Raw genomic sequence first — 25,797 nt, 5'->3', positions numbered from 1 at the left:
AACACCAAATATAAAGGTTGAATAGTGATAACAAATGTCCCTTAGGATGGCCTCACCTCCCATTTTATTTTTTTCTAAATGTCCTTTGGAGGTTAATTATCTTTACATCTTGCTGTGGTGGTATTGTGTTCACCAAAATATTGTGTACTCTAATAAATTTATCTGGGGTCAGAGAACAGACAGCCACTAGATACAAAGGCTAGAAAATGGTGGCACTCACACCTTTAATCCTAGCATTCCAGAGATAGAAATCCCTCTGGATCTCTGTGAGTTCAAGGCCACATTGGAAACAGCCAAGCATGGTGACACACGCCTTTAATCCCAGAAAGCCAGCCTTTAATCCCAGGGAGTGGTGGTAGAAAGCAGGAAGATATATAAGGCGTGAGGGTGAGAAACTAGAAGCATTTTGGCCTGGTTAAGCATTTGGCTGGTTAAGCATGTGGCTGGTTAAGCTTCAGGCGTTTGAGCAGTAATTCAGCTGAGACCCATTCCGGATGAGGACTCAGAGGCCTCCAGTCTGAGGAGACAAGACCAGCTGAGAATCCGGCGAGGTGAGATAGCTGTGACTTGTTCTGTCTCTCTGATCTACCAGCATGGACCCCAATAACTCGCCTCGGGTTTGATTTTATTAATAAGAACTTTTAAGATTCCTGCTACATCTTGCCTATGATTATTGGGCCTCAAAGTGGCTTTAGGTTCATATGCTGTTTGCCTGGAGCTTTGTGGAAACTTATGAGGCCACACTCACTGTGGAGGGGTCTGTCTGAAGCTCAGGCCAACTTCTTGATAGCTGAATTAGTCCTGAGCTATTTTACATATTTGAGGTTTATAAACCCTTTGTCCTTAGATTGCTGAATAGTGAGGATTCACCAGAGGCCAGCATTACTGTCAGTGATCATGTACAGTATGGCAGCTCGTGGGAGTGGGTTGTGAAGTGTGCTTCATGGCTGTACACTTCTGTGGTAAGCCCCAGCCTTTAAGACACTCTTCAGGGTGAAGATGTAGCTTAGCTTCAAGTTATTTTCTCTAGCCAATGTCCTATGACAAATTTGTGGTTAGGTACAAGTTCATTAGAAGTTTTGGGGCTTTTCACAAGTTGCACGAGGCTTTTTTACTAATCTTAACATTGGATTGCTGGTAAGGTGGAGTTTTCTGACATTACTCAGTCAGCAGAATGACATGATTATTGGCAGTGGAGTGTATATATGTGTGCATTCTTTAGGTAGTCTAAAGAGTGTTGACAGTGAGGAGGAGGTTTAGACCTGAGGATGAGGTAAGACTGTTATATAATGTATTTCAGTGAGGATATATATTAATGAAAGAACATTTTAAACTTGCAAATCCTGCTGATATGAGTTCTTGTGAGTCTAGGTAGCAGTGAAAACATGGGTTTGTAAAATCTGCTCTGTCTTCTGTGTTGAATACATGGGTCTGTTCGGTGGTAATTGCTTGCTACTGTTGTAAGCCGACTCTTAACCATACAGCACTTCTTTCCCTTCAATTACCCTCTTGGTCTGTGATTATAGCTTGTTGATGTGGTTAGCACACAGCTGGCTCTTGCTGACCAGCTGTTACTCAGATTCTAAATATGCATTAGTGTGTGGCAGAAGTGTTTTTTCTGCTTATTTTGTTTGGTTATACCGTTCTAATCAATTGCCTTTGTAAGCCTACCTGCATATTCTGAACAAAACCTTTAAGGATTTCAGCATGAGGGGCTCTATTATATTTTAATTAATGAGTTAAATTTACTTTTGTGACAGGATCTCACTGTTCAGTCCTAAATGGCCTGGAACTTGCTATGTAGACCAGGTTGGCCTTGAACTCACAGAGATCTGCTGCCTCTGCCTCCTGAGTGCTGGGACTAAAGGTGTGCATCACCACATGCATTGGGTCTGTGGTACTTAATAAAAGTAATGAAATTTGTTTACAGCTGATATGGAAGGACAAGGAGCTGATGTGGTTCTGTGCTGAATGATGGGTGATGCAGAGCCACCATAGGACTAAGTCAGCATTAGCTCAGACCCAGACTTGATGGTAGGTTAGATCCAAACATTTTTCAGAGAGTTTGCCTAATTTCTTGTTGACAGTGCTTGCAATAAGGTTCAGTTGTATAATATTTTGTTTTCTTTCTTTTAAAAATAGTTTTATTTATTTTTATTGGATGTGTGTAGGTGTTATACCTGTGCGTGTGTGCATCATGTGCACACACTGCCTGTGGAGGTCAGACAGATTCAGACCCCGGGACTGGAGTTCCAGAGGGTTGTGAGCTGCCATGTGTATGCTGGGAACTGAACCTGGTCCTGTCTAAGAGCAACAAGAGCTCTTGACTGCTGAGCTGACTCTTCAGCCCCTTGAAGTCTTGCTCTTATTGGCTGTGTGTAGGTGTTGGCCTGCATGTGTGTCTGTGCACTGCATGTGTGTCTGTGCACTGCATGTGTGTCTGCTCTTGGAGGGCAGAAGAAGCCGTCAGATCCTGGACCTGGAGATGGTTGTGAGCCTCCATGGGGTGCTGGGAACCTAATCTGGGTCCTCTGTAAGAACAGCAAGTGCTCTTAACTGCAGAGCTCTCTCTCCAGCCCTACATTTTTGATTGGACAATGAAACTGAGAACATAGAATTCTTACATATTCTACTGGCCACTGTGAAATAGCCAAAGTATATTATTATTTTTTATTATTAATTTTCTTGATAGCTGAAGTTTTTTGTTTTTGTTTTTGAGACAGGATCTTCCCATAGCCCTGGCGTCCTGGAGCTCACTTTGTAGACCAGGCTGGCCTTGAACAGCTTGAACAGTTTTTTTTCCTGCTCTAGCCAATACTGGGGTTATAGGTCTGAGGACTATACCTGGCCTTAATTTTTTTTTTTTATTTAATGTGTATGGATATTTTGTCTGCATACAATCTGCACACAATGTCCTTGGAGGCCAGAAGAGGGTATTGAGCTCCTGGGACTGGTGTTACAGAAGGCTGTGAGCTGCCATGTAGGTGTTGGGAACCAAACCTGGGTCCTGTGCAGGAGCAGCCAGTGCTCTCCTTGTGTAGTCAGGGCTGCATGCAAACTTGTGACCCCCCTGCCTCAGCCGAAGGTGACAGGAGTGTGACACCTAGAGTGAAGGTCTGTTGAGTGGTGATGTGGTCAGGCCAGTGCTGATGGCACAGTTCACAGTGTTTCTGTCCGCCTCTTACTCATTTTTATGGCCAAGTGCTATTTATTTGATATGGATGACATTTTATCTCTCTTTTGACTGTTGGTCATTTTTACCTTTGAAATGTGCTTATTATGAAACGTGCTGATGTTCCGGGCATGGTGGTTCATTCCTTTAATCCCAGCACTCAGAGACAGAGGCAGGCAGATCTATCTCTGTGGTTTTTGAGACCAGCCTAATTTACCTAGCAAGCCTGCCAGGCCAGGGATATATAGTGAGATATTGTCTTTTTTTTTTTTTTAAGGGCCAGGCGGTGGTGGCACACGCCTTTAATCCCAGCATTCAGAAGGCAGAGGCAGGCAGATCTCTGTGAGTTCCAGACCAGCCTGGTCTACAGAGTGAGTTCTAGGACAGCCAGGGCTACACAGAGAAACCCTGTTTAAAAAAGAAAATGCTGCTCTCCGCACTCCTGACTTGTGATATTTGAGCACCTGTTTTCAGTCCCCTTGGGGCTATCTGTACCTGAGTGGAATTGATGGGTTGAGTAGGAATTCTGAGATCTTGAGGAGCTGCCGTGTAGTTTCCCACAGACGTACCATTTTATGTTGCACTAGCATGTATGGTGATTTTAATTTCTCCATATCTTCCCCAGCCCTCCTTCTGTCCCACCTCCTGCTTGTTATTGTAGACATCTTAGGTGTGACATGGTATATAGTTGTGTGGGTTTTGTGGGATTTTGTTGGGTTTTGTTTTGTCTTTTGAGACAGGGTCTCCTGTAGCTCTGTCTGGGTTCAAACTCGTTATTTTATTTTTAGATCTAGTTAGAGATGACTGACTTTCTGATCTTCCAGACTCCACCCAGGTGCTGGGATTCCAGGTGTGTGCCACCTCTGGTTTATGCCGTGTTTGGTACTGAACTCGCAGCCTCATGTACGTTAGACTAGCACTCTCCCAAACTCTGCCTCCAGCCCTAGGTGAGTTTTTCTTTTCCTCTATGGAGGCCACAAAGGTTTCCTAGTGAGATCTGAGCTTGCTTTACCCAGCAGGGCTGCATTAGAGGATTGCTTGACCATGTGTGTGGTTACCATCTGATTGGAAAGGTCTGCACTTGGCTGTGCTAGGGGGAGCTCTTTTGCTCCACCCCTTGGCATTCCTATAAATAGCCCCTTAGAAGATACAGGAATTTCTGTTTCTCTCCCCTCTATCCTTCTACCTAATATCTCTTATCCCTCTCTCCTCAAGAGTACCCTGGGGAAAAAGTGGAGACGGGTTCCCTCACATTCCTCAAAGTTTTTTTCTTTCTTGTTTTATGTTCGATTGTTTTGCCTACATGTATGCATGTGCACCATGTATGTCCCTGGTGCCCACAGAGGCCAGAAGGAGGACATTGCATCCCCTAGGACTCAAATTATGAATGGCTGTGAGCTGCCGTGTAGGTGCTTCGAACCAAACCTGGGTCCTCTGCAAGAGCAGCCAGAGCTCTGAACCACTGAGCATCTCCGGCCCTCCTAGTTGTGGTCCTGATTTGCATTTCTTTAGTGACTAATGATGTTGAGCATCTTTATAAAAAAAATGTGTATGTGCCTGTGTAAGTTTATGTGTGTCATGTGTGTGCAGCAGTCCATGGAAGGCAGAAGAGGGCACCGGATCCCTGGAACTGAGTTACCCACAGGTGTGAATTGCCATGTGGGTGCTGGGAACTGAACCAGGGTCTTCTGCATAAGTACTCTTTACCACCGTGATATCTAATTTCCCAGCCCATAGTTGAGTATCTTATCATATGTCTTCCTCTTTTTGTATTTTCTTTAGAGGAATGTATATTGAAGTCTTTTGCCCATTTTTAGAATTAATTGATTAATTTTGAGACAGATCTCTGTTACCAAGGCTGGCCTGGTGCTAGGGTTAGACTCCTAGTCTTCCTGTTTCAGGTTCCCTATGACTATTGAACCTCAGTGGCTAGGAACAGTTAGCACCGTTAGTGTACATGGCTTGCACTCAGTAAATATTAGCTGATACTACAGTTATGATTACATTTGCTATCTGTTACCTGCACTGGCAGGAAACAGTGCTTACTTTTTCCAAAGTAGGAGGTAAAGCCACAAAATCTATATTTATTGTCAATTAAAGTTTTAACTGTCAGTGTTGATACTTTGCTTTGCTTTTAATGCCTTAAATCCTCAGTGTCTAAGTCATCTCCAATGCCATTTTATCCGTCAGCTGTCTGGGGGGTCCTAATGCTCTACCCAGGTAGGAATTGTGGGTAAGCAAAGAAGAGCTTTCTGTTTGACATCCTCAAGCCACAGAATGCCAGGTTTGAGGTTGGACTGGGATCCCAAGACTTGTAGCTCTAAGCCCTGAAAGCTTAGGGTCTGCTGCTCTAAGTGTTAGATGTTATCAACAGACAGTTTTAGGCAGTCTGCTTGAAGCTTATTGCTCTGGGCTTTTTTTTTTTTTTTTTTTTTTTTTTTTTTTAAGATTTATTTATTTATTATGTATATAGAAGAGGGCACCAGATCTCATTGTAGATGGTTGTGAGCCACCATGTGGGTGCTGGGAATTGAACTCAGGGCCTCTGGAAGAGCAGTTGGTGCTCTTGACCTCTGAGCCATCTCTCCAGCCCGCTCTGGGCTTTAACAACCATTAGTGTGGTCACTTGGTAGCTAGTCACAAGCTTCAGCTTCCAGCAGCAGTGTGACGGGCAGCTGACAGCGGCGGGGAGCAAAGGATGGCGCTGCCCAGTGCGGTAGCTCTTGTATAGGCCTTAGGTGCGGAGCCCTTGGCCCTACAGTGACGTGTTATGACTCAGGCCCAGGATATCTGAACCCTCAGCCTTGGGGTGTCTGAGCTCCTTGGCTCTTTAGAGTTGGTTCTTTGCAAGTCTTCCAGCGACCAGGCCCTGTACTTTCCCTTTTCCTTCGTCTCTGGTGTCCCCGAGGCCTCCGGTCCCTGCCGTTGTCTTTAGCTGCCTCTGACAGGGTCACTGTTGCGTCTTCAGTCTGCTACCACTTGATGCTGCTTCTGCTGTCCCTTCTTGTCCCCAGCTCAGCTGATGATAAAGGACAAAAGTAGGTTAGACGGGGCTGGGCACTGTGACGAATGCCTTCGATTCCAGAGCTCAGTGGCTAGAGGACATTCAAGGCCAGCCTGGGCTACATAGTGAATCTAAGGCCAGGCTGAACTGTATGAGACCCTAGCTCACTTTTTTTTTTTTGCGGGGGGGGGGGGGGGGGGCGGGGGGGACGGACGGACACACAAGAGGGCATGGTGATGTAGATGTAGCTCGGGGGTCAAGCACTCGCCTGCTGTGCATGAGGGTCTGGGTTCTGTCCCCAGTAACAGCAGCCGAGAAAGAGGGCAGTGGAAGATCACTTGAGTTGTTTTTTTCTCTCCTCCATGTTTATGTTTATTAGAAACTGACAATCTGTATAAAAACATACCAGACTGGGGCTGGAGAGATGGCTCAGCAGTTAAGAACACTTGTTTGTTCTCCCAAAGGACTCAGTTTGGTTCCCAGCACCCATGTGGAGTAGCTCAGTCTGTTGCCCTCTTCTGGCCCCTGTGGGCCTCCATACACACAAAGAAAAAGAAAAAAATCTTTAAAAAAATATTCCAAATGGGCTTGATTTGATAGCTCAGGGGTTAAGAATATTGACTGCTTTTCTAGAGGATCTGAGTTCGAATCTCCACACCCACATGGTAACTCCAGGGGACTCAGTGCCGCCTTCTGTTCCACAGGATCCTGCATGCATGTCGGGCCACATGAGCTCACACAATCACACACACATACATACAAAAATAAAAGACGGGTTGGGGATTTAGCTCAGTGGTAGAGCGCTTGCCTAGCAAGCGCAAGGCCCTGAGTTCGGTCCTCAGCTCTGACAAAAAAATAAATAAATAAAAAAATAAAAATAAAAACAGTTAAAAAAAAACCCTTTGAAATAGTAATCGTGAGAGACCTTATTGATTAAGATTCCCTCTTCTGCTGCCACAGCCACATCCTTTTCCTCTACCTCTGCCTCATCCACTCCCGCAAAAGTTTCCCTTGTCTTGGAGTCAACATCCACAGGTAGGGTATCCATCGGTAGGCTGTCGGTCGAATGCATTAATCAAGTGCTGTGTCCTCGAATACTCGATTGTTCTTGGCATGCAGGTACTTCCCCGGCTTTAAGGCATGTGTCCATGCTGACGGACATCCATTCTGGTGATTGTTCCATGGCTCTGTGTTCGATTCTTCAGTCCAGTGATTATAGGTTCATGTCTCAGCTTCATCAAGAATCTCACAAGCTTCCTTCTGTTGATGGCGTCTCTCTCCATTTTCCAGTTTTTTTGAGTCAATCTTCCTGCCTCAGCCTTTGGAGTGCTGTGATTACAGATGTGCACCAGCCCAGCTGAGAAGACCCTTTTATTGGGCCAAATGTCCTAACAGTAGGAGGCACCCCAGGGAACCGGCTCTATGCTGGCTGGAAGGTTAGCGTTAGCGCCAGGAAGGGCGCGTCAGGTGATAAAGGCATCTACACCAATCAGGGTAGACCCTCGTGTCCATCACACTGCCGTCCCTCACAGAGGGACTTGCTTCAGGGGCGTCGCTTCTCTTCCAGCCTGGGTGAAAGTAGCTGCGGAGGTCATTTAGAGTCCGCTGAGACCGTGATGGCAAGCGGATATCTCGACTAGCTTTGTGAAGCACGTGTGGGTGGGATAGTGCCTGTTTAAGCAGCAACCGGCTTGTCAGGTGATAGTGCCTGTCAGGGCAGCCACAGAGAGGTCAGAGCAGCCAGTGCTGGCGTGAGGGCAGCCTCTGTGGCTGCTTGGTTGGTTGTCTTTCCTGAAGTCTGGTGGGGGACAAGGGAAGGGTCTAACAGCAGTTAGTCACAGAGACAGCATTACAGTGAACTTGTAGTATTTAACGATGCTCTAACAGTGTTTAACTCTTGCCCAAATATCTCAGGAAGATCATCTAGTCATCATCTAGTTATACTGATAGTTAGACAGTATTTCCTTCATTTTTGTGAAGTCTCCGGGGGAAGTCCACTTTTTATATGGAGTGGTGCTGGTCATTAAAGATGCAGTACTCTCCCCACTCCTACTTGGTGCTGGAGAACATGGTAGGAAGCACTGTACCAGCTGCCAGCCCTGGGGTACCACCATCTTTCTGCTGTTAGGACGGCTCTGTTAGCTGGTCAGAAGACAGAAGAAAGGGGGTCAGAGGAAGTATTAACTTAGACTTTTACTCTGCAGGGAGGATCTTTTGTTTGTTCAACAAAAATAGTCCTTATGTATGTAGTCCATCGCAGCCTCGAACCTAATCCTCCTGCCTCACCTGCCGAGTGCTGGGATTGTGGGAGTGTATCACTGTGCTGGCACAGAACTGAGCCACTGTGGACTGATGACCGTTTTCTGACAGGGTTATAGGTAGATGCCCATTTCGTTGTGCCATGATGTAGAGCAGAATATATAGAAAGCGCCACAAGTCTAAATCTGGTGGTCATTGTCTTGGAAAAATGATGAAGTTGTATCCGTTCAGCAACTAGCGACTCTTCTGACCTCCTTTGATGCTCTTCCTCCCTGTGTTACCCAGCTGTGTCCTGAACTCTCCTCCACCAGCCTCCAGACCGATCGCCTTCTGTGATCTGTGCCTGCAGTGCCACGGGACTGAATGGGTTTTATTTTGTATGTAGGTATTTTAATCTGCTTATTTGACTGCAGGTTGTATACTCTCTTTTGAAATTATTACATATTAATTAATTAATAATTGTGTATGTGTATGGTGGCTTGGGGATGTCACAGGGCAACTTTCAAGAGTGAGTTCTCTTTCCATCGTGTGGAGCCCAGGGATCAAACTTAGGTTTTCGGGGTTTGGTAGCAAGTATCCCCTTGAGCTGTCTTACAACCCACCCCTGTGTTTTTGAGGCAGAGTCTTGTTGTTCAGCCCTGGCTGTCGTGGTACTTGCTCTGGTCTGCCAGGCTGGATTCGAACCTGAGGCAGTGCTGTTCCCTATTGCCGGGACTGCAGGTGACGCCACCACACTGTTGTATCTGTACATACTGTAACAAACAATACATCTTGTTATCTCTGTTACCTGTAATGAGATGCACTATTTATGTACTACTGGAAAATGGAAACAGGCTTAAATGAATAGTTTGATGAAGGACTCCTAATATAGCTGAAAAAGTATAAAAAGGTGAATCAAGCCAGGCATGCTGGTACACATCTGTACTCCTAGCAGTCAGCAGGTGGAGGCAACAAGATTGTGAATTCCAGGCCAATATAGACTCCATAGCAAGATCCTGACTCCAAAAAAAAGAAGCAGACCAAAAGATAAGCCAGTAGTAAACCTGATAATCAGGAATGCACAGAGGTGACTAGTGTTTTAGCTGTGGCTTGTGAAAGCCACGGAAAGGAAAACCTTTTGGGGGGAATATGAACTAGTTTTCAGTTTGAATTTACACAAACTGCAGGCTATCAAAATCTCAAATGGAGACTTTACATTGGAAGTTGTTTCAGTGGGGCTGAAGAGGTGGTTTAACAATTAAGAGCCCTGGCTGCACTTCCGGAGAACACTGGTTCAGATCTCAGCAACCACATGGCCGGCCACTCAGAAACAGCCATCACTCCCGTTTCAGGAATCCTGTCTTAGTTACTTTTCTGTTACTGTGAAGAAACACCATCGCCAAGGCAGCTTATAAAAGCAGGCATTTGTCTGGGGGCTTGCTTACAGTTTCAGGGGGTGAGTCCGTGACTGTCATGGAGAGGACCACGGCGGCAGGCAGCAGGCAGGCTTGGCACTGGAGCAGTAGCTGAGAGCGTACATCTGATCCACAGGCACAAGGGAGACAGGGATAGACCCGCTGGGCCTGGTGTGGGTTGGTTTTTTCTGAGACGTCTCTGTAGCCCTGGCTGCCTTGGAACTCACTCTGTAGCCCAGGCTGGCCTGGAACTCAGAGATCCACCTGCTTCTGCCCCTGAGTGCTGGGATTAAAGGCGTGCGCCACTATCACCATCCTGGTGCGGGGTTTTGAAACCTCAAAGCCTTCCACTAGTGACACACCTCCTCCAGCAAGGCCACACTTCCCAATCCTTGCCCAAATAGTTTCACCAACTAGGAACCAACCATTCAAATATATAAGCCCATGGGGGTCAATCTCATTCAAACCACCACAGATCCCATACCTTCTCTGGCCATTGTGGGTACCAGGCACACAGTGGTACCCAGGTACACAAGCAGGCAAAGCACCTCTACACATTAAAAAAAAAATAGCGAGCTGTTTCAGGGTTAGGGATGCAGCTCAGCTGGTAGACTGCTTGTCAGCTTTCATGAGGCTCTGGATTTGACCCAAAACGAAGCAGACATCTGGAGTGGCGGCACACCTGTCTAGCCTTTTCAGGGTGGAGACTGGAGCGGAATATCCTTGGCTATGTATCGAGTTCAAGGCAAGTCTAGAATACATGATAGCCTGTCTTTAGACAAAAATTGTTTTAAGAGTCTAGTACCCCCACTCTTAGGCATTTAATTTAAAAAAATTATTTATTATGTATACAGTGTTCTGTGTGTATCCTTGCATGCCAGAAGAGGGCACCAGATCTTATTACAGATGGTTGTGAGCCACCATGAGGGTGCTGGGAATTGAACTCAGGTCCTCTGGAAGACCAGCCAGTGCTCTTAACCTCTGAGCTGAGCTATCTGACCTTCTAGCCCACATGTAATACATTTTGTGTATCTTTTTTTCTGTTTAAATTTTCTTTTTCTGGATTAGTAGTGTCCCAGGAACTTGGATCACATACATAGCAATAATACATTGTGAGCTGTGTGTGATTTTCAAGAGATGTTGAGCTATTAAAAAGGGGGCTGGAAAGATGGCTTAGAGGTTAAGAGCACTTATGTTCTCTTTCAGGGGATGTGAGTTTGGTTCCCAGCACTCAAATCAGTCAGCTCACAACCACGTGGAACTTCAGCTCCTGGGAATTCCAGAAATGCTCTCTTCTGGCCTCCATGCACACCACACACAAATACATAAAAATAGGGCCTGGAGCCCGGCGGCAGTGGTGGCTCACGCCTTTAATCTCAGCACTCAGGAGGCAGAGGCAGGCAGATCTCTGTGAGTTTGAGGCCAGCCTGGTCTACAGAGTGAGTTCCAGGACAGTCACCAAAACTACAGAGAAAAACCTGTCTCGAAAAACTTAACCTGGAGAGATGGCTCAGTGGTTAAGAGCACTGGCTGCTCTTGCAGAATACCTGTGTTCATTTCCCAGCACCCACATGGCAACTCACAACTGTCTATAATCCCAGTTCCAGGGGATGAGATGCTTTCTTTTGACCTCCTTGGACACATGGTGTACAAATGAACATTTGAGCAAAAAACTCATATACATTAGTGGTCAAAAGTATTTTGTGACAACATGAAAATTATACTAAATTTAAACACCAGCATTACTAAATAAATTTTTTGTGTGTATGTATATGTATGTATGTGTTCTTGTGCCTGTGCACATGTGTGTGCATGTTGGGTATCTTCCTCAGCTGCTTTTCATCTTATCTCTTAAGCTTAAATTTTATTTTAAACATTTTTTATGTGTCTGGGTGTTTTGCCCACATATATCTTTCTGCATGTGTGCCTAGTGACCATGGAGTCCAGAAGACTGAACGCTGGCCCTCTGCAGGAGCTGCAAATGCTTTCACTGAGGAGCCAGCTCTCATGGATTTTCAGTGGACCTGGTGCTTGCCAATTTGGTTAAGACTGGCTGGCTAATAAGCCCTGGGATTTCTAGTCACCACCTCTCTCAGCGCGGAGATTATGGTGTAACTAGAGTTTTCCTGCCTGGCCCACAGTCAGGACAAATCTTTGTCACCCGCCAGTCCCACAGCCGCTCAGACCCAACCAAGTAAACACAGAGACTTATATTGCTTACAAACTGTATGGCTGTGGCAGGCTTCTTGCTAACTGTTCTTATAACTTAAATTAATCCATTTCCATAAATCTATACCTTGCCACGTGGCTCGTGGCTTACCGGCATCTTCACATGCTGCTTGTCATGGCGGCGGCGGCGGCTGGCAGTGACTCCTTCTGCCTTCCTGTTCTTTCTTTTCTCCTCTCTGTTGGTCCCGCCTATACTTCCTGCCTAGCCACTGGCCAATCAGTATTTTATTTATTGACCAATCAAAGCAACACATTTGCCATACAGAACATCCCCCAGCATTACGGTGTGAGCTTCCATGCCCTGTTTTGTTTTGTTCCCCACACGGGTTCTGACAGATGGAACTTAGTCCTCAGGTTTGCGTGGCAGACCCTTCTGACCGGGCCGTTTCTCCAGCACTGAGAGTCTAGCCATCCTTTTCATTTTTGTGTTGCCACTGTGGCCACTTTACAGTGCAACAGCATGTGGTCATGACTTAGAATGCTAAAACAATTACCGGCTTGTTATTTATAGAAAAGTAGGCTGGCATCTAGTCTAGTTCATCATAATGGTTTCATAGTATACATGTATTAAGATGAGCATTATATTAAAATGCCAGCAATCTATCATGCTTGATGCTTTCCACATTTACACACGTACACTTATTTAATTTATATAGTCTCTCTCTCTCTGTACATATGTGTGCATCCACGTGTGGAGGTTAGTTTCTGGTGTCATGCCTTCTGAGACAAGGACTCTAAATGGAACTCAATGATTAGGTTAGGTTGGTTGTCCAGGGATCTGCTTGTCTCTGCTTCCCAGTGTTGGGAATATAAGCACAGGCCTTTTCACATGGGCTCTAGGTATCCAGTTCAGGCCCCATGATTGCATAGCAAATACTTCACCAGCTGAGCTGTCTCCCCTGTTGTTATTTGGTTTGGCTCTTTTGGGGGGCCGCCACCCAGTTCCCAATAAATCACACACCTCCCAGCTGGGCTTTTTTTTTTTTTTTTTTTTTTTTCCAAGACAGGGTTTCTCAGTGTAGCTTTGCGACTTTCTTGGATCTCGCTCTGTAGCCCAGGCTGGCCTTGAACGCACAGAGATCCGCCTGCCTCTGCCTCCTGAGTGCTGGGATTAAAGGCGTGCGCCACCACTGCTCAGCCAGGCTTGTTCTTAATTGTGCATGCCTGGCCTTAGCTTGGCTTGTTTCTTGCCAGCTTTTCTTAACTTTAAATTATCCTGTCTCTCTTTTGCCTCTGGGCTTTTACCTTTCTCTATTTCTGTGTACCTTTCTTTTTTTTTTTTTTTCTTTCTTTCTTTCTTTCTTTTTTTTTTTTTAAAAAGATTTATTTATTATGTATACAGTGTTCTGCCTGCAGGCCAGAAGAGGGCACCAGATCTCATTACAGATGGTTGTGAGGCACAATGTGGTTGCTGGGAATTGAACTCAGGACCTCTGGAAGAGCAGCCAGTGCTCTTAACCTCTGAGCCGTCTCTCCAGCCCCTGTATACCTTTCTTAATTTCTTACTCCGTGGCTTGCTGTGTAGCTGGGTGGCTGGTCCCTTATGTTCTCCTCCTTCCTCTCTGGTTCCTCCTCCTTTTTCTCCTCCCAGATTTCTCCTTCTATTGATCTTCTCTGCCTGCCAGCCCCACCCATTTCTCTCTCCTACCTCACTATTTGCCACTCAGCTCTTTGTTAGACCATCAGGTTTTAGACAGGCATAGTAACACAGCTTCACAGAGTTAAATGCAACATAAACAAAAGTAACACACCTTAAAATAATATTCCACAACACTCCCCAGCCACTACATAATTGTTAATAACATGCCTAATGTTAGACATTTACGTATTAGTGTCAAAATTCAAACCTAGAGGTCTGAATTCAAAGTCTGTTCATTCCTATTGATCACACCGTAGTGTAAATATTTCTATATTCATCTTTCAAAAAGAGCCTTGGGGACTGAGGAGATGGCCCAGTAGTTAAGAGCACTTGCTGCTTTTGCAGAGGACCTGAGTTTAGTTCCTAGCCCCATAGCAGGCAGCTCCCACACTGCCTCTAACTCCAGCTCCAAGGGATTCAGTGCCCACTTCTGTTCCCAACCCACATGCATGCATACACACATAGAAATAAATACAACACTTAAGAGGCAAGCTCAGACCATGGCTCACTCCCATCCACCCTCCCTCTCTCCCCACCTCCTTTCTCTTGACTGGGTCTCACTGTGTTGTCCAGGCTGCCGTCCCAAATCTTGATCCTCCTGCCTCACCTTCCTGAATGCTAACATTACAGATGTGAGCAGTTACACCCAGTTAATATTGATATTAAAGCATGGGAGCATTTTAAATTAATTACAGGTAGGCATGGTGAAAGATGCCTGTAGTCCCTGCTACAGGGGAGGCTGAGGCAGAAGAATTGCTTGAGTCCAAGAACATGAGGCTGGCCTGGGCAGCATAGCCCTGCCTCATCTCAGAAAGAAAAGAAAATTACCTTTATGTCTGTAAGCCCTTTTCTTGGGAGGTGGAGGCAGGAGAATATGGAATTTAAAGTCATCCTTGGCAACATAGCAAGTTGAGGAACAGCCTAAGACCCTGTCTCAAAAGCAAAAACAGGGACTGGAGAGATGGCTTGGTGATTAAGAGCACTAGCTGCTTTTCCAGAGGACCTGGAATTCCCAGCACCCATAAGGTTCCTCACAGCTGTCTGTAACTCCAGTTCCAAGGGATCTGACACCCTCATGAAGATACATGCAGGCAAAACACAAATGTATATGAAATAATTAAAAAATGAATTTTAGAAAAGCAGAAACAAAGAAATAACGACTAAGTATAGATCTATTTAACCCAGCTGGCAAGGGAAAATACTCACTGGGATGTAAAGGCATATTAGGTCCATGTTTTGTTTTTGAGACAGGGTTTATCTGTGTAGCCCTGGCTGTCCTGAAACTCACCTGTAGACCAGGCTGGTCTCTGTCTCAGAACTGCCTGCCTCCCGAGTGCTGGGACTAAAGGCGTGCGCTGCCACCACTACCTGGCAGTTTTTAAATGTTTTGAAAAGAGTCTAATGTAGCTGAGGTTAATATTGACCTTCCAGGTCTTCTGCCTTCGCCTCCTGAGTGTTGGGCTTCTAGGCTGGCACCACCATGGGCCTCTGCTGTTTCTGGTATTTTTTCCTTCAGTGCCGGGATCAAGCCAGGCTCATTTGCATTCTGGATAAGCACTCTACCATTGAGCTATGCCCAGCCTTTTACATTTAAAAAAATTTTATTATGTATGATTGTTTTGCCTGCATGAATGTGTATACGCCTTCTGCATGCCTGGTGCCCAGGGAGATCAGAAAAGGGTGTGGGACCCCTGGATCTGGAGTTAAAGTTGATTATGAGCCATCATGTGGCTGAGTGCCGAGATCCAAACCTGGGCGCTCTGCACCATCGGTCCCTCCAACCCCAGGACCTTACTTTTGAGACAAGAACTCACTGTGTCGCTCAGGTTGGCCTCTAGGTACTCAGGTTACAGATGTGTATTGCCATGCTCAGCAGTTTCTGACAGGTCTGAAGTTAATTTTATTGAAACATTACAACTTTCAAACAAAGCAAAGGGGACTAGGTAGTTGTGGGGGCTCATTGTGAAAACAGTGCTTACTGAGTTGGACATTTGTGTAGACCAGGCTAGTATGGCTGGACAGCCTTGTAATGCCAGCATTACATTCAAGGAGGCAGATTGTCATAGACAACAAAAACCAAACAAAACTTTTCTTAAAAGTAGGACTTAAATATTTCCCCTGTGAGCAAGAGATTCCACCTCTCTTTGAATTAGAAGACTAATATTTAAATCAGCCCCGTGGGTAGGACTTAGTGGTGTATGTCTTTAGTCTTAACCCTGAAGAGACAGAAACGGGCCAGTCTGTGAGCTCCAGGTCACCCAGAGCCACACGGTGACAACCTGTCTCAAACAACAACAACCACAAGAAAAGCAAAGCAAACCGACCCCAGCCACGTTATGGGTTAGATGGACGTTTTGGTTTTTGGAAGCAGGGTTTTGCTATGTGTCCCAGGCTGGCCTTGGACGCCCGGCAGTCTTCCTGCTTCAGCCTGCAGGCGCTGGGATTATGGCATGCCCGCCAGCCTCTCCTCTGCTTTTATAAACCAGGCATTCGAGTAACAGAAAGTCTCTTTAAGTAGTTGAGCGGATGGAGTAGTCTTGGATTGGGACTGGAGAGATGGCTTAGAGACTAAGCATTTGCTGCCCTTGAGAATCTGGCATCCTGCAACCCTCCAGAACCCAGTCCAGGGGATCTGGTGCTCTCTTCTCATCTCTGCATGCATGTGGAACACTTACACCACACAGAACATAAAAATAAATCCTAAAAACAGCCTTCAGTATCTGTATTATTCACTATTTAAAGAATCATCATAAAACAGGATAATATTTTATTCCTACTAAATTAATTATGATTTTTTTCTTGGTGTTGCTAAAACCAACATTTGACTGTCTAGGAAAAAGTAAAGAAAGCTTAATTAAACTTAATTAAACTGCTGCTGAATAATTCAGGGTGTTGTAGTGACTCAGCAGATGAAAGCCACCCCCTTTTCAGAAGGTCTGCTTGGAGGTGCTCACACAGTGCAGGAAGCAGCTCCTTTCCTATGGTGTGAGGGGCCTGACCACTGTGCCTGCTGCCTTCGCTCTGCTGGGGCTCTTAGTTTCTGTCGGAAGCTGTTGTAGTTTTCCTGCACAAGTCAGGCTTACTTATAATTACGTTCTGTGCATTGAAGAGTTTTTAAATTTTTGTTGTGGTTTTTTTTTTTTTTTGTTTGTTTGTTTGTTTTCCGAGACAGGGTTTCTCTGTGTGTAGCTCTGGCTGTCCTGGAACCCACAGAGATCCACCTGCCTCTACCTCCAGAGTGCTGGGATTAAAGGTGTGCACCACCCTAAAATTTTATACGTACAGACAGGAAAGGGGTGGGGCCTACTCTCCTGAAACCACAGACACTAACATGGCTTCAGGCAGCAGCCCAGAGCACAGATATCTCAGTGGGCTTTGGTTGTAACATAGGCAGCAGTTACCCTGAGCATTCTTAATGGACCAGGACTGTCTGCTTATCAATGGCAACTACTTACTGATTGAAAGTGGGGAACAAAATATTAATGTGTGCAGTTTTTCTTTTCAAGTCATTTCCACGGTGACGGTAATGATGGGACTCAGTTTTTTGTTTTTTGTTTTATGTTTTTTTTTTTTTTTTTTTTTTTTTTTTTTTGGTTTTTCGAGACAGGGTTTCTCTGTGTAGTTTTGGACCCTGTCCTGGATCTTGCTCTGTAGACCAGGCTGGCCTTCAACTCCCAGATACCCGCCTGGCTCTGCCTCCCGAGTGCTGGGATCAAAGGCGTACACAGCCATCACCCGACCTCAGTTGTATTTTTTAATAGAGTTACTTCTGATCAATAACAAATTTGAAGAGATAAAAATATCTCAAAATAAAAAAGAAAGTATTCTTTTAAAATGTATTTAATTAAAATATAATTATATCAGCTGAATAGTGGTGGTGCATGCCTTTAATTCCAGCACTCAGGAGGCAGAGGCAGGCGGATCTCTGTGAGCCCCTGGCCAGCATGGTCTACAGAGTGAGTTCCAGGACAGCCAGGGCTACACAGAGGAACCTTGTCACCAAACAAACAAAAATATTTCTTCCTTCCTCTCCAAACTCTCCCATGTTCTGCTTCCCTATCTCAAATTCAGGTCCCTTTAGTTATTATTCTTATATGTATGTATGTATGCAAAAATACATAAATGCAGTTTGCTGAGTACATTTAGTGTTGCTTTTATGTATTATGGTTTTAGGGGTGACCACTTGGGATTGGATAGTCATTTAGGGAGCTCATCCCTGGGGAAGACTAATTCTTCTCTCAGCAGTTATTAATTGCCTGTGTTTTCTCATCTAAGGATGGGGTCTGGGGAGATTTCCATCATCCACGGCCTGTCAACTAGTGTCGTCATTGTTTGGGCAACTATATATACAGTTGAGTGTCATGGGTATAGCTTCCCTGTCATATCTAGACAGTCTTGCAGCAGATTTCCTGTCTCTTACAATCTTTCCACCCCACCTTCCACAATGTCCCCCAAGCCTTACGTATAGGGGTTGTGTTGTAGATGTATCGGTTTGGGCTGGGCACCCCTGGAGAGTAGTTCTCTGCATTGGGATCATGTGGCTTTCTATAATAACCTCCATGCAAAAAGATGCTTTCTGAGGGATTAGAGCTATGCTTCTGTCTCTGTGCCCCGTGGGCAGGCTAACGTGTCAGCAATCTGGTGAGTCCCAGAGAGGAAAAGGGACCAAGGAAGAAAGCATGATGGTGAAGTTTTCTTCAGAAAATGGTGCTTTCACAAAAATTCAAAACCCACAAATGTCACTTACAGTTTTTACTGATACTCATTACTGCAATAGTAAATATTTTTGTATTTTTCTTTCTAGAGTCTCCCTGGAAAAAGACATGACTGTCTGCAATGATACATCCTGACAAGAAGTTGATGCCAGAGAAGGAAGAGAAATTAACAACTAGTGAAGAGAACTTGAAACAACCAGGATTTTGCATTTGTTACTTCTAACTACAGTCTATTGCCCACTTTTAAATTAGCAGGATTCCTAGAACTTGGACAAAGATATTTTCTTCTGTATTGTCATTATTATTTTTTTGACATTGGGAAAACTGCCATGTCTAGGAAACAAAGCCAGAAGGGTAAGATCACCTGTGTGCACAGATTGTTAGAAGGGTAGTTGTTGCCACTGGGGAATGTGTGGAGCTCAGTGCTAGAGCGCTTGCTCAGCACGCACAGGCCCCTGTGAAAATAAAGCAAACCAAAGCACAGGGGTGGGGAATAAAGTTGAGGTAGTAAACAAAGATCAAGTGTGTGCTGGCGTGCGTGCGGCCAGCCTGCAGTGATCCCCAGGAACTGCAGAAAGTTAACGCCAAACATAGTTGTAGAGCAGTAATACTTAATTATGTCTGTATGTTTTGAGGCTGTTCCTTTAGTAAGTGTTCGAATGATTTTGCAAGTACTGCATTAGGTTTTAGTTTTGTGTTTAAGTAAGTCTGGGAATTGATCTCATTAGAAATTGTTTTACTACTTAGATTTATCCGATTAGAATTTGTTAGAGAGCGAGATGTAACTCGATAGTGCATTTTGTAGAGTGAGCATATGTTAGGGAGGCGCGGTGGGAGCTGGCTTCCTGCATGATGCTTCATGTTCCTAGGGACAGGAAATGGAGTAAGAGGGAACGCTTCCAGGTTTTGTTTCCTTTTTTAGCTTTCTTTCCGGGTTTGCTACCCTGGCAAAATGGAAGATAGAGACATGAAGTATCAAGAGAGGTTATAATGAGGGAAGCAAAACAGGGTGTATGGAACCCTTTTCTAGTGTGCCCGAGGAGCTGCAGGAGCGTCACAGCGCCAGAACCTTGGCACATGACCCGTGTGTTCATTCAAGTGTGGCCATAGGTGTCTTGTTCATCTTAATTTTCCTTATGTTCTTTAATTCAAAACAGAATTCCATAGATTGAGGGCTTCACAGATTAAATATGGTGGAAATGCTTTTAATGTTGATTTGAAAGTTCAGAAACCTCAAAAGAAAATAATGTACCAGAGCTACTTGTAGTTTTGAAAGCTGTAATTTCATTGTGGTAGTAAATAGTAGTAGCAGAAGAGAAGATTATCACTCAATACTAAAGTTCTTGGCATCAACTAGCAGTTCTGTGACAGTGGTTTCCTTCTTTATTGTATTTTATTTATTTATTTATTTATTTTTAAAGATTTATTTATTGTGTATACAGTGTTCTGCCTGCAGGCCAGAAGAGGGCACCAGATCTCATTACAGGTGGTTGTGAGCCACCATGTGGGTGCTGCTGGGAATTGAACCCAGGTCCTCTGGAAGAGCAATCAGTGCACTTAACCCCTGAGCCATCTCTCCAGCCCGCTTGCTTTCTTTTTTTCCTTTCTTCCTTCCTTCCTGTCCCCCCCCCCCTTTTTTGAGACAGAGTCTATGTAGCCCAGGCTATACTAGAACACTCTCTCTGTAGACCAGGCTGGCCTTGAACTCAGAAATCTGCCGCACTAGTGGGATTAAAGTTGTGCAGCACACCCCCTGCAGACAGGAGCTTTCTTATGTGCACGTATACTTGCACAGTAGACCCCCAGCTCCTGCTTTTCCAGTAGTTGGTGTGAAGAGACAGCTCCACTCACAGTTTCGTGCTTATTCTCCAAATGGCAGGAGAAGGAGGGGTCTAAGGCGCATTGAGAAGGGAGAGCCAAGTTATAACCGCACTTGCCACTGCTTACTTCTGGCACCTTCCTGACCATGTGTACCGCCGTGTAGCTTACCTCTGCTGTGTCCCCTCGGCCATACATCTGTCCTTCTACCCTCCCTCCTTTCCTCTCTACCCCTCCCTCCCTTCTACCTCCTCCTTCTTTCCCCTTTCTTCCTTCCTTCTGTCTGTCCCTTCCCCCTTTGCTGTCTTCCTTCAGTCCCCCTCTTTCCCTTCCCTTCCCTCCATCTTGTCATCCAGTGCTAGGGAGACAGAGGCAAGTGGCTTTCTGGCGCTCACTGTCCAGCCGGCCTAGTGTAGTTGGAGCCTCAGACCAGGGAGACTGTTGAACGGAGAGGCGTTGGCTGTCACAAGCCAGGTGTGTGCAGTTCACGCAGTAGCCACTTCTGCAGGAGTTTCTATCTGTTCAGACATTTATTTTCAGTTTTAAAAAATTTGTATTTGTTTGCATATTTATTCTGTGTGTGAGTATGTGGGTAGGGGGGACATGTGCATGATAAAGCTTCCACGTGGAGCGCAGAGGAAAACTTGGCAGGAGTCGATTTTCTCCTTCTTACTGTTTGAGTCCCAGGGACCCAGCTCAGGTCATCAGGCTTGGCAGCAAGGCCTTCACCTACGTAGTCATCTTGTGGGCTCTTGAGTTCCCCTTTTACTTTTCAGAAGGGAGTAGAATAAAAGAATGAAGATGATGAGTGATGGCCGCCCTTCCAGGTCATGTGGACGGGCTTCCAGACTCCTTATCTCTAACTTTACCTATTTAATTGCAGCTTGCCTTTTCTTGCCTATCTTGACCATGGTAAAATGTTAATCATATTGTTCTCCATCTTGCTGAATATCTGTGTAATGAATATCCGTGAGTAGCAAGAAGCTGTGGTATGCCAAGGTACTGTTAGACTAATGGAACCTTGAGAGTGAAGTATCCAGTACAGCAGCAGTGTTGTTACGTGAAACTCTGGACTCCCTTGTTCTGCAGTAGGACTCAGGCTGTCACTCTGGACAAGGAATAGTACCGTAACTGACTTCCTCATCTTTTCATGAATGAAAAATTAAGCAAGCCTCAGGTTGGGAGTGTAGCTCAGTGGTAGAGCTTTTGCTCAGCATGCAGGAAGCCTTGAGTTTGATGCCCCGCATTACAGAGTATGGGGAAGGATTCTCAGAGACGATAATCCCATTCTTCACCTCACTTTGTCAAAGGAAATAATTTGACATTGTTTGCATTCATGGGAAATGATGTAAGCAGTCTAAATTAAAGATACAAATTTAATAGCTTCCTGAGAATCTCTAAACTTAGTCCACATCTGAGCCAGATCTTCTGTATACTTAAGTTTGCTATAAGCAGTGTAGAATTGAGGGTGGGCAGGCCTTGCAGTGAAGAGAAATCTGTTAATAAAATTCCCTTCAGTACTTCAGACAGCCTCTGTATACTTATAATGTTAGCTTTGGTAAACTTCTTAGGATTGAGTCCAAGGTGGTGGGACTTTTAGTAATCTCTACTCTATAAGTTGTGTCGTGGGGGTCTATTGCATAGTTTATTATTATTATTATTATTTATTTATTTTGAGACAGGCTCTCACTGTGTAACCCTGGCTGGCTTGGGACTCACTGTGTGGACCAGCTGGCTTCAAACTCAGAGAGATTCACTTACCTCTACCTCTTGAATGCTGGCATTAAAGATGTGCACTATCAAGCCTGGCTGTTGTATGTTTTTAGTTCTGTACAGTTTGATAAGCTAATCCTTTTTTAAAAAAATATTTATTTATTTATTATGTATACAATGTTCTGCCTGCATGTATGCCTACAGGCTGGAAGAGGGCACCAGATCTCATTACAGATGGTTGTGAGCCACCATGTGGTTGCTGGGAATTGAACTCAGGACCTCTGGAAGAGCTCTTAACCTCTGAGCCACCTCTCCAGCCCGATAAGCTAATTCTTAGTTACTCTCATATTAAGACAGTTTTTGTCTTCTTTTTTTTTTTTTTTTTTTTTTTTTTTTTTTAAAGACAGTGTCTCACTGTGTAGCCCTGTCTGGCCCCGAACTTGCTTTGTAGACCAGGCTGGCCCGGAACTCACAAAAATCTGCCTGCTTCTGCCTTCCAAGCGCTGGAATCAAAGGCCTGCACTATCAGACCCAGATCAGAGACAGGATCTTCCATTGGCCTGGAGCTCACTGATGAGGCTAGGCTAGCTGGCCAGCAAGCTCCAGGGATCTGCCTGTCTCTGCCTCCCCTGGGCTAGAATTACAAACACAAACATGCCTGCTTTTTAAAAATGAGTTGGGAATTAGAGAGCTGGCTCAGTGGTTAAGAGCACTGGCTGCTTTTCCAGAGGACCCGGGTTCAATTCCAGCATCCACACGGCAGCTCACAACTGTGTGACTCTAGTTGCAGGGACCAGCACACTCTTCTGACTTGCAGCGTTGAGCTGTCTCCCCAGTGTACTAGGACCTTCAAAAATAGACCCTGTATTTAAACTATTCCAATTTTATCAATTAGGATTTGTTCCCTTTCATTCCTTCCCACTTCCCCCTTTCCTGCATTCACCCATCTAGTGGTGGGATTACAGACATGCTTTACCACACCCAGTTTGCTTTGTACATAGTAGTTTTATGTTAATCGGCATTCTGGATAAACTCAAATAATATGGAAATTAATTTGGGGAGCTGAGTGCATTTGTTTTCTCCGAAGTTTGTGTTTGCTGGTGTGTTGTGAAGCAAACAGCTGAAAGGCTCGTAATCCTCCTCTAGTAGAAACTATAAATTGCTGTTTTGATCCAATTGTTCCCTCTCCTGAAAGACTGGTGGTTTGAGTCCCAACCATAAGTAGATGATTGATGTCTTCTGCTCATCTCTCTCTCTCTCTCTCTCTCTCTCTCTCTCTCTCTCTCTCTCTCTCTCTCACACACACACACACACACGCACACGCACACGCACACGCACACGCACACACAGTACTGTGGTAATTCAGGTGCTTCGGTAATTTACTGATTATGTAGTCACAGTTTAGTAAAAACAACACCACCACCTGATTAAACTTATTAAATTTAATAGCCTTTATTAAATTTGTGCCAAGAAGCTAGACTTTATTTTTAATCATTCACATTAAGTCACTCCTTCCAGGTTTGGTTTGGTTTACCCTGCTTATTGAGTATGGTTTCATTTGCTGAACACAAGGCTTGGATATGGTGTTAGTAAAACTTGGATACATGGCTTCATCACATGTTAAATCTGGGACATCAGTCAGTGAATGTATTCATGAAGCTCACAGTCTAAGAATATGTGCATGGCGGTCTAGAAGACAGAAATTACGTTTGTTACTAGTTACAGATGCTTCAGTCTCCACTCACAATATCATAGGGAGCTACTTGCTTACATAACATTTTTAGGGGTAGCTTATAAATTAAGGGAGGATAATTAAAGAGATTAAAGACTATAGGATACTCTTAATACAGTTGGCATATTGCTAGTTTCCTCAAAACCTACTTTAAAAAAACAAACAGTTAAGAGCACTTGCTGCTCTTGCAAAGGACCTAGGTTTGGTTCCAGTACCTGCATGGCAGCTTACAACTGTCTAAGACTCCATTTCTAGGACATTCAGAGCCCCTCTGCACTCTGCAGGTACCAGGCATATGTGGTACATATACATATATATATGCAGGCAAGCACTCATACCCATAAATTCTTCTTTTTTGAGACAAGGTCTCACTATGTATCTCTGGTTATGCTGGAACTTACCCTACAGACCAGGCTGTCCTTGAACTCACCCAGATCCACCTGCCTCTGTCTCCTGAGTTCTGGGATTAAAGGTGTGTGTTACCATGCCTCGTAAAAATAAATAAATTTAAAAAATTTCATTTTATGACCAACTCAAAATATAGTTACATATGAGCTATCTATGTAATTGAATTTTCTAAGTAGTAACTAAATTATTAAAAATTACATGAAAAAGTAGCTATTTTTGATCTTTTTGTCTTGAATGAATAAAATAACATAGATTGTATCAGGTTGAATATATTTTTCTTTGTATTCTTTCAGATTCATCAGGATTCATTTTTGATTTGCAGTCCAATACTGTACTGGCCCAGGGAGGAACTTTTGAGAACATGAAGGAGAAGGTAAGATTAATTACCCTGGATATTAAGTTTGAATACCATAGGAAAATTTATTAATATAAGCAGTGACTCACAAATGCATTATGAAAATGAAATCTGCCAGGCGTAGTGGCACATACCTTTAATTCCAGCACTCAGGAGGCAGAGTCAGGTGGATTTCTGTGAAGCTAGAAATCTGGTCTACATAGTAAGTTCCAAGCTAACCAGGGATAGTGATGCCTGTCTCAAAAAAAGAGAAGATGAGATCCTATAACAAAACAGAATGCCACTATACAATCAAGGGTAACTGCCACCATGGTTCTGAGGAACCAGTTTATTTATTTTATTTTATTTTTTATTTAAATTTATCTATTTTATGTGCATTGGTGTTTTACCCACGTGTATGTCTGTGAGGGTGTCAGATCTTGGAGTTACAAACAGTTGTTAGCTGCCATGTGGATGCTGGGAATTGAACCTGGGTCCTCTGGTAGAGCAGTTGGTGCTCTTAACCACTGAGCCATCACTCCAGCCCCGGAACCAGTTTATTAAAATGTGCAAAGGTGATTTTTTTTTTTTTTCCAAGACAGAGTTTCTCTGTATAACAGCCCTGGCTGTCCTGGAACTCACTCTGTAGACCAGGCTGGCCTCCACCTCACAGAGATCCACCTGCCTCTGCTCCTGAGTGCTGGGGTTAAAGGTGTGCGCCGCCGCCGCCGCCGCCGCCGCCGCCGCCGCCGCCGCCGCCGCCGCCGCCGCCGCCGCCGCCGCCGCCGCCGCCGCCGCCACCATCCAATTCAAAGATGATTTTATTTGGATATCTCCATATGTATTGGTTCTGAATTCTTTGAAGACATTCAGTTTTAATGCTTTTACTAATATTTATATGATTGAGAAGGCATCTATTTTTTTTGTTTATTTTTTTGAGACATAGTCTCTCTATTGTAGCCCTGGTTGGCCTAGAACTTGGTATGTAGACCAGGCTAGCATTGAACTCATAGAAGTACTGACTGTATACCTCCTGAGTGCTGGGATTAAAGGTATGTGCCCCCACATCTGTCTCAGAGACAGAATTTTTAGTGGTGGTTTTCTTTTTTTTTTTGTTTTTTTGTTTTTTTGTTTTTCGAGGCAGGGTTTCTTCATGTAGTTTTGGTACCTATCCTGGATCTCGCTCTGTAGACCAGGCTGGCCTCGAACTCACAGAGATCTGCCTGGCTCTGCCTCCCGAGTGCTGGGATTAAAGGCGTGCGCCACTGCCGCCACCCAGCATGTTTTTTTTTTTTTTTAATTAACAGATATTAATTATACATGGTAATTGGCTAGGGTATAAAGGTCAAAACAAATCCATATCTAAAATTTGATGACAAT

At 44.5% G+C, this 25,797-nt stretch overlaps 1 protein-coding gene across 1 annotated transcript in view; it reads left to right on the top strand.

Moving 5' to 3' along the window:
• The window catches only part of Spats2 (spermatogenesis associated serine rich 2), a 64,573-nt gene that overhangs the window by 5,752 nt on the left and 33,024 nt on the right, over positions 1 to 25,797 (top strand). The window contains exons 2-3 of the mRNA XM_037197805.1: positions 18,502 to 18,766; positions 24,377 to 24,456. Of these exons, the coding sequence (XP_037053700.1) occupies positions 18,742 to 18,766; positions 24,377 to 24,456 (105 nt within the window). The 5' untranslated portion in view covers positions 18,502 to 18,741. The remainder of the gene's footprint in view (positions 1 to 18,501; positions 18,767 to 24,376; positions 24,457 to 25,797) is intronic.

Source organism: Peromyscus leucopus, chromosome 20 (assembly GCF_004664715.2).
Source record: "Peromyscus leucopus breed LL Stock chromosome 20, UCI_PerLeu_2.1, whole genome shotgun sequence".
Taxonomy (NCBI): domain Eukaryota; kingdom Metazoa; phylum Chordata; class Mammalia; order Rodentia; family Cricetidae; genus Peromyscus; species Peromyscus leucopus.
Note: the sequence above shows the minus strand (reverse complement) of the source record. Positions and strands in the feature narration are given on the sequence as shown.